We start from the raw sequence: 9,423 nt of genomic DNA, 5'->3' as shown, positions 1-9,423 counted from the left end.
ATGGGTAGAGGGCCGCCTGCATCGTCAGAATCAGCGCCTCTCCAGGGTGCTCCTGCCCCCCGTGGTAGTCATTCCACCATGCAGAGCAGGCCTATGGACTTCTTTGTAACAGAGGATCATCGGTTGCAGAGAGACTTCGAGGAGTTAGTGCCTATTGGGAAGGGCGGATTTGGCCGCGTGGTGAAGGCCCGACATCGGCTAGATGGGGAGGTATATGCCATAAAGATCATCGAAGTAAGCGGGATCCTGAGGGGCTATAGATGCGTCTTCGAGGCACCAAGTGAAGGGTTTAGGAAGAAAGCTGCAAGGCGTATAAGGGCTCAGATCACGGAGGGGGAAGGAGAGCCGGCGCAGCTCCTGCTGCTGGAGGGAAAAGGGGTGCATCTATACGGGCAGAGAGAGATTTCTGTTGCATTGCGCGTCTGGCTCGGTGATTGGGATGAATGTGTGTCCACCGTCGTGTCACGATGGAATGCCCTCTACCGAAACGGGGAGGGCAGGCTTGAGAATGTTGCGATGCCTGCCTGCTACTGCAGTTTTGGTCCTGCGTTTGCTGCTGTTTTGTCGCAGTTTACTGTGGACGCACGCCACTTGGAGTCCAGGATTCGGCGATTCTTGCGGGAGGTTCAGTGCCTTCGCCGTCTTAACCCACACACGCATATCGTGCGATACTTCTCTTCCTGGTTGGAGGCTAGGGCCCTGCCTCTGGCAACACCACCTCACGTGTGCAGCGAGCTGAGATTTCGAGGGCGTGGACGGGGGCATAGAGGAACTGGCCTCGACGCGGGGGGGGAGGTTGTGCGCACTCCACTCGGTGGGAACCATCACGACGACGGGCTGCTGCGTGGAGTTCTTAACCTGCCTTCTAGCGAGAATCTTGAGGGGCCCCCTAGCGAGCTCGCTGGGAGAGCTGGCCCTGTAGCATCCGAATATGTCAACACCTGTGGCCTCGCCGTCGCTGGGAGGTCGAACAGCCAGAGCGGCCAGCCAGCCGCGTCGAGCTACGGATTCTGGTGTACAGACACGTACAGCGGCGACAACACGAGTGGTCTCAAGATCTCCTTCAGGCATCCCAGCGAGCCTCGCGTCCTAGACATCTCTGGAAGTACTCATCGCGCCAATGGCTGCGTGCCGCAGGAGGCAACGGGAACTTTGATGGAATCCTGGACTGGAGCTTCTTCTAGCCTTCGAGCTCAAGGCGGAGTTGCGAAAAGGACCTTGATCGGCGATAAGTGGGCTTGTTTTGCGCCTTATCGCATTGTGGAGGCTGCACCACAGGCCAGGCCTAGTACCCCCTGCTTGCCCGCTGGAGGAGCGCTTGTAACGCCTCCTGGAGGAGCGCTTGTAACGCCTCCTGGAGGAGCGCTTGTCTCGCCTCCTGGAGGAGCGCTTGTCTCGCCTCCTGGAGGGTCCCTTCCTCTTTGTCCCTTGCAGGGTAAACAAGGGACTGTGGCAGTAGGCACAGGGCGACGTTCTTGCAAGCCCATGATGTATAACAGCAGAAAAGGCGGAGTCCGTCTGGACGGCGCTCGTGGCTGTGGGGAAACGTGTATAGAGAGGCCCCCTGCTGGCGGCATCTCCCAGGTGTCTCCCCAGCAGCCCGTCGGAGGTCGCGTAGAGGTGTCACTACACATTCAGATGGAGTGCTACCCGATGTCTTTGGAGCAGTATATTGCAAGCACCCCGGAGGTGGAGGGGCCGCGCGAGGCTCTCTTTCTATCCCAGGTGATACACGGAGTTGCATACTGTCACAGGCGGGGAGTTATCCACCGAGACCTTAAGCCCTCTAATATGTTTGTTACTCCGGAGGGTACGATCCGCATTGGTGACTTTGGTCTGGCCCTTAGGGAGGACCTTTACTGCGACACTAGGGGGCCACATCATAAGGAGTCTTCCCCACACTATTGTGGATCGCCGCCTTCCCTCACCAGCACGTTTCCAGTCATGGGAGCCCCCCCATCGCTAGGCGAGCAGGCCACGATAGTGGCCATCCGTGCAGCAGAAACAGCGGAGGCAGGAGGTGCACATCTTGCCGCAAATCGCACGCGTGGTGTTGGAACCACCGTGTATGCGCCGCCTGAGCAGCTGGAGGGGAGACCTTACGGGAGCGCAGTTGATATATGGGCCTTAGGGATGGTCGGCCTTGATCTCTTCTGCCGTGCAGAGACTGTAATGGAGCGGTCTGAGATATTGCAAAGGGCTCGTCAAGGCCTCATGCCACCAAGCTTGGAGAAAGAGCATCCTGATGTCGCCGCCTTGTGTAGAATGTGTCTCCAGATCGACCCCGCAAAGAGACCTTCGGCAGCAAAGCTAAAACACTTGCTTGAAGAGGGGTCTCTTCTTAGGGGCCCACTTGTTAGGCCCGCAGCTTGCTTTCCACTCCCCGGGGTACTCGGACAGCAGTTGATTGGGCTTCCGTCAGGAGCTGATGGCTGTACCTCATCATCAAGGCAGCAGCAGCAGCAGCAACAGCAACGACAGAAGCTCCCATTACACCGTTCGAGCTACAACTCGGCGGGGGAGGCTTACCTCGTCCCGCCGTCACCGTATGTCCTCTGCACCCCCAAACTTACTGCTGCATCGCCTCCTGCGCATCCCTGCAAACCCCTGGCGAATGCAATAGCAGAAAATCCTTCGGGGTCTCCTTTGACACACCAGGGGGCCTGCTCTCCCGTGTTGCCACGAGCCTCTGCAAGCGGCAGTTTGTGGGGCCTCTACGACGAGGAGGGGGGGATAGATACCGAGAGCTGCTTCGTGCCGGCTTTCGTGGAGTTGCGCTCCCACAAAGGCAGCTGGAAGCGACGGTGTGTGACACTCGACTTGCTGCGATGTCGTCTCTACGTATATGCCAAGCCCAGGGATCTAAAACCTCGCCAGGTCTATGAGCTGGGTGGCCTCGAGGGCTTCAAGTCCTTCGAACTGCAACTTTTGCCACCGCCTTCAACCCCGACAACGGCAGCAGAGACCTCTCCAGAAGGGGGGGAGCCAATGCGCTTCCTCCCAGGGGACTCACTGCCACGGCTAGCATACATGGAGCTCGAAAGAGACTGGGGGGGCCTTCCACCGCCAGCGGCTGAGCAGTTCAAGGCGTCCGACGGCCTCTCGGCGAGCACTAGCCATACTAAAGATACTCGGGTCGAAACTCTCTCTTTACTTCCTGGGCATCGCAACTCGCACCTTTTTTCTGCTGCTCCCACGTTTGCATCCCCTGAGCACTTCACCATCTCCAGCAGTAGCACAGACGGGACAGTGGTTGCAGGAGCCACGGGACCTGCAGCAGTTGTAACTGTATCTGAGGCTACCACTTTTTGTGCTGATTGCATTGGACCCCCACTGGCTGCATCGCCTCCTCCCCTGGGGGCGGTGCTGCGGTGTGCAGCTGACCCTTCACCGAGGGGCAGCGAGCTTCAGCTCCCTGTGGGGGCCCCTTTAGAGACCCCCGATGGAGGGGGAGCCTGGGTGATGGTCCTCAAAGCATCCCCTCTTCGAGAGGACCTCTGGATCCGTGGCTGTGTTCCCTCCACCAGCAACAAACTTCCCACGACCCCTACTGCTGGTCTGTCGCAGCAGCAGCTTGGCTCGGCATGCAACAACAGGGCCTGGCTGGAGGGCCTGCTTGAGATAATGAAAGGTGTGCAGCAGCAGCATCAACAGCAGCAACAATAGCAGGAACCGTGGCGGAGCAACAATAGTAGAAGCGACATTTTGAAAATCGCAGCAGCAAGAGCAACAGTGGGGACTTTTGTACGCGGGGGCCCTCTCCTATGTGATGGCCGCAGCAGCGGTACGTTTGGAAACTCTGATAAGGTGACTCTTGTCGATTGTATGGGCGCTCCGGTCCTTGTATTAGTCAACCGAAAGGAACGAGACCTTCGAAGAGAGGCTTTTTCGATCCCTTTGATTATCCCATACGGAGCAGCTTGGCGCGGCACTGGTGCATATCGCCTGGAGTATTAGGGTATTGGCCGTTTTAATCGGGAGACATGGTGGCAGGATGGGAACGAGGCCCCTTTTGCTGCTCCGGCAGAGGGACGCTTGTGGGGCTCCTCACAGCTTAGGTATGAAATCGTGGATAGCAGCTGAGAGGGGAGGCGACCTCGCTACACTGTGGGGGGGGCAGGGGGCCTTAAGGACCTTTCGTGTTGCCCGACGCTTCATGGTCTGGCTAGTAACCGGCGGCAGCGGAGAACATGGTCCCAGAAACGTCCTCCCTACTATTGTCTTAGCCTCGCGAAAGTGTTCGGACACGCACGATAACCGCGACATAAGTGTGTAGAGAGGTAGAAATAGCGAGCAAAACTTGGAAGAATGGATAAGATGTTGCTGGATCCTTGAACGTGCATGTGGGCGGTGGTGGATTTGATAAGAGCTTTGAGGGTTCCCAGGAGGAGTCCTGTACGTGCTTGTGTAAATCGCTTGTGTTTATTGATAGAAGCTCCGACGTTAACATTCAGGGGCGGCAGGTGAGCGTGGGGCGCTGATGCTGCCGCCATCAGGGGGCCTCGTGGTCTTCTTCTTATTCTGCAGGAAGAGTTGCTGGAAATCTGGCTAGAGTGCCCCCCCACCACTAAACCCGAAGGTGGGGATTCTGGCTTTTCATTGTAATTCTATAGAATAAGCCTCTCACAAGGAGTCTGAACACGGTGCAGGAAACAGGCAGAGTGAGTTGTACTAGACACCGAGAATTGAGGCACGGAGGCAGAAGCTGCGGAATAGATTTACAGCGAGATGGATGTGGAGACATAAAGATAAGGGAGCCGACAGAAATTCGCACAGAGGACAGAGACGCATAGAAATGTCTGGCAGCCGGGGGAATACAGACTGGGCAGAAGACTTCAGAGCCAGAGTGCAAAGCAGAGCAGTGAGCAAAGAGTATGCAGAAATGAGAATACCGACTAACAAACGGTGTTCGTTGCTCCAGAAACGTCAAACGAGCATGGGCCTGTGAATTCATCCAGGCTCGCAAAGTTCTCTAGACAGAAAGATGAAGGATTAGTCCCCTGGTGGTTTAGAGGCATACTTTTGGCCCCTTATCCCCGCGCATGTCCCTCGTGTCTCACTAGAGTTTTCCCTGCATGCGGCGGAGACAGGAAGAGGATTTCTACGGGGCAACCCGCGGCCGTATACTTAAGGCACTCACTGCGTCATACGCCTTCAAGGACACCTTTTCGAACATCCTCTGGTGCAAGATGCTCGGCTCGCAGGGGGAAGGGAGCGGGTATTGCATACCTCATAACGGCGGGCTGAGAGCTAATAAGGCCTCTTGTCTGCGAACAAAGTCCCTCGAGACTCGCCTAGGGGTCCTCCTGGCTGCGTCGTACTGCTGCAGTTGATGTGTCAAGCACTGAGAGTAAGCCGCACGCAGCCACCCCTTTCTGGGGCCTCGTTTTTCAGGACTTTCAATCAAGTTGGGGAGCTTGCGTGCTGCGAAAATACCGGTAATGACGCTGGGAGCTTTGGAACTTGAGGTGAGCTGCGGCTGACTGCCTGTAGCTTCCCACTGGCCTAATCATGGCATCAGTACGACGAAACAACGCTCCTTTGACTGCATGCAGATATATGGGAACATAGATCCCGGTAGGGACAGCAACGGAGCTAGGTCGTTTTGACTGCGTGAAAGGGTCATGCTTCCGCTCAGGCCTCGAGCTCCTACGTTAAAGTGCCGCCTTTTGGGATCCCTCAATAGAGAGAATTACGCTCTTTTCCACTAACGAATGTTCCTCCTACCCGCGAGGAACCCCGCCAACGGGGTGGAAAGGTAGCTGGCTTGTAAGGAGGTCGACCTCCTTAGAACTCCTCGCACATGCACATTGATATATACTGCAACGCTTCGTATGAGGTTTCCTTAGGGAAACAGTTGACTCCAGGCTCGAAACGGACTTCACACAAAGTTATTGAACGTTTTGAAGAAAGCTACCACCTCCCCTCCTGCCATCACACAGAACCCGACATAAGAGTACATAGCCACCAATGGTCGACGTAGCTGCCCGTTCAATGCACTCCGAGCATTCACAGCTATTTGCGCATAGCGTCTGGAGTAGACGCACCGAACGCTGCGCCTTGTGGTAGCGAGTGGGAAGTACCCCGCACTAAATATGACACACGACAAGCCAATTATTTACGTTTCAGCGATTCGGGCTGAATACTGTAAGTGTAGCAGAAAGTGCAAAATGTAGCTTCGGATCCTGCACATGAAGTAACTTGAGCACCGAGACAGAGCATTTATGTGTATAGCAAGCTGAATTCCTGGTGCGCAGGAGGTAGAATATAGCCACAGCCAAGTCATAGCGCCCATGTGTCACTAGTGCCAAGTTTACTTGCTGAGAATTCAGTTTTTGCTGCATGAATACAGCGTAGTCCGTAGGAGATTAGGAAGCCGCCTCGAGGGACAAATGTTCTAATTCCGTCTGTTTCTGTGACATTCTACGCCGTTAATAATTCGAAACAGACTTAAAAGGCAGTCACGAAACACAAGTCGTTGTAATACAGGGTGACTGCGAAGTTTAGAGCTCTACCTCGTGCCGCTAGGATCCAGATGTCTGTCAAGGCGAAGGTGAGGGGTCTGGTTTGATCTCACTGTGCATTCCTTATTCGTCTTCGGGACCCCCTAAGAGGTCTCACCTGTCCTTTCTAAGATATGAGTAAATAGATAAGGCGATATTTCCAGACTGGTGGGACCCGACAAGAAAAGGAAGGTGAGCTAGAAATAGGAACCCTCCGCGCAAGTCCGTTTGCCTAGTGCGAGGCTCTTGCCCGTCTCCGTCCTTTTGCGCGCCGCCGACTTGCCTGCAAATGTCGTGTCCTCAATGTTTTTGCATATTTACTTTGTGCCTTGTTTTTAATGTAAAAGTATTATATGTTTACATCCTACCTGATATCTTGGATCTAACTTCCGTGCCGCGAGGAGACTGTTGTCGCACTCGGAATATAGGGGAGCAGCAGTGACTCCTCGATAACCGGGTTCCTGCAGCAGCGCAAGCAGCTTTTTGCTGCATTTGTCCACGTGTGGTTCATTAATTAAATCTTTTTTTCACGTGAGGGACCAAATAACAGTCTTTCTTGGCGAGTGTTTGGCTTATTTCGCGAAGGATGAGAGGCATCGTCATTGGTGCCGCAGTAGCGGCCCTCCTGGCCCTCGGCTGTGCAGATGCAGCGATGCCCCCAAATGATGATGAAAAAAAAGAAAAGGCTCCAGACGAACATCCCCCCGAAGCGCATGAGGTTCCTTCTACGTCACAAGACGTCGCGCGGCAAGAAGGTGCTGCTGGAGAACACTCTACGGCCTGCCAGCTTTTGGCTAGACTTGGTGAGGGTAACCCGGAATCTGGACGTCAGGCCGTAAACAGCCTACTCATGTCCTTATGGAGAGGGCTTCAAGCCGATTTACTCCTTCTCGGCGATACAATCTTGACGCCTCTGCGCCTCTTGCATTGGTCTATTCACGCCCTTTCTGACCTACCTCAGGAAATCATGCTTAGGCATCGTGCCCGCAGGAATCCTCCCCGGGTTAAACCACGTAGGCGTCGTGCCTTGCGTAATCGACCTAAGGTTGAACGGCCTACGTCCCCTGCCCCGGGTCCTTCATCTGCACCTCCAGATGTGACCCCACCCCCGGTGGCCCCCCCAGTGCAGAACCCTGCAACGAGTTCTCCACCGATACTTGGACCTGAGGAAGAGAGAAAGCAGTACATTGAATTGAAGAGGATAGAGGGAGCTGTGGCTATGGATTGGTGGGTCGCGCTGAGCGAGGAAAGGGCTTTTTACAAGCTTACAGAAAGGGGAAGAATTCCCGATGAGATGACCATAAAATACGTAAAGTATCCAGCACTCCTCGCCATTTTCGAAAAGTATACCTCCATGATAATGGAACCCGAAGAATTTACTCCCGAGTTCTACGAAAGGCACCCTAGAACCCCCGGTTTCTCTCCTCTCAACCCGCACCCCACGCCATCAGTTCCTCTTGACCTGAAGCCAATGATAAAGAAAGTAGAGGACAGCGTTCGGAACTTCTACGAGGCGAGTGACGCGGGAGACGCGGTTTCGGCAGATGACCTGTATGATTTTGAGCATGAGAAGGAATACTGGATAAGAGAGCTGGATGACCAAGCGGAAGTCAATTGGAGTGTTGCTGTGGGGTGTTTGAATGTGATAGACCAAATTCGTAAGGAATTGGAAGAAACACCTCAGATGAAAGAAGATAATGACGCACTTACCCGTAAGTGGTTAGAAATTGGGCACGAAGCCAAATACGCACTCTCTAACGAATGGGACCCTAGAGCGCTGCAGAAAGTCACTCCCCCTGATGATTCTGCAGCCACCTCGCTTCAACCACAAGTTGACATATCGCCGTCCACATCCGGAGCTTCGCGTACACAGCAAAGTCCTCCGGAGCCAACGCCAGGGGGATCCCGTGATATGGATCCTACGACTGCGATGCTTTCTGAGCCACAACCAAAGCCACCAGTACAAGGGCCTTCCGGCACTGTGTCGCGATCGCCAGGCTCTGCCTCGAGTGTGGTTGGCAAGGTCCTGAAATCCCAGTGGCTCTCGCCCCCCCCGAACTTAAAAAATGCAGGCGAACAAGGTGGTGCTAAGGGCAGTGATTCGGCAGCAGCCACTACACCCTCTCTACCTAGTGGAAGTCCCTCCAACATACCGCAGCCCCCCCAACCAGCAGTCCATGAGTCTCCGACCAGTGCGCACTTGCCACCTCTCACCCCCCGCCCTATAGACCTTGGGGATACTCGCAGGAACCCCTCCGACAGCGCCCAATAAATGAAGAAGTCAAGAGTGACACGAACTTCCGAAGATCGCCTGGAGCTGGAACGCCTCTCGCCATCGTGTCTAGGTCTCGGGAGGGCAAGCCTGACACCAGATCTCAACTATACGAGCGAGGAAAGTAAAATGGTTGCGTGTTTGTAGGCCCCACTACAGAATGTCATTTTCTCAAAGTGGTCGCGTAGTTAGCTGGGGTCTAGCCATCTAGATAGACCCAGGAGATACGTGGTCATACCTCGTTTTGAAGACACATCAAGGGAGGCGTGGTAAGGGCCTGCTGACTCGGGTTTCACTATGGTGGCTCATTCCACCTTTGTACTATAAGCACTCCCCTAAGCTTCGGACAATCATCTAGCTACATGACGATTCATCGGCTTTACACGCACATAGACCCCGTTCGGGTCTGCACGAATGTGACTAAATTTCACTATACCTCCGGCAGTGTGCAGTCGACTACGTCGCTGCCATTCGCCTGCTGCTCCCTGCACCGCACTGCAGCTCTCTGACAAACTCCCCAAGTCTCGACTTTTTTAATCTCCTATCAGTCACTGCGCTTACAAAAGTCTCATGCCACTACGCTGTAGCCTCTTTGCAAAAGAAGTTACGTCCATAAGAATTTACCCCACGCTCGCATGCACCTGGAAA

The 9,423-nt window shown here is 54.6% G+C and overlaps 1 protein-coding gene across 1 annotated transcript; it reads left to right on the top strand.

Annotated features, from left to right (window-relative positions):
- Positions 1–4,276, top strand: LOC34621250. The gene is given in 3 exon segments (XM_026334587.1): positions 1–582; positions 691–3,843; positions 3,917–4,276. Coding segments are annotated over 3 exon segments (4,095 nt in total).
- The last annotated feature ends 5,147 nt before the right edge of the window (positions 4,277–9,423 follow it).

The sequence above is a fragment of the Cyclospora cayetanensis genome, unplaced genomic scaffold, assembly GCF_002999335.1.
Source record: "Cyclospora cayetanensis isolate NF1_C8 unplaced genomic scaffold, CcayRef3 CcayRef3_contig_45, whole genome shotgun sequence".
In the NCBI taxonomy this organism is placed as follows: Eukaryota; Apicomplexa; class Conoidasida; order Eucoccidiorida; family Eimeriidae; genus Cyclospora; species Cyclospora cayetanensis.
The sequence above is the reverse complement of the archived record's forward strand: the minus strand, read 5'-3'. Positions and strand labels throughout refer to the sequence as shown.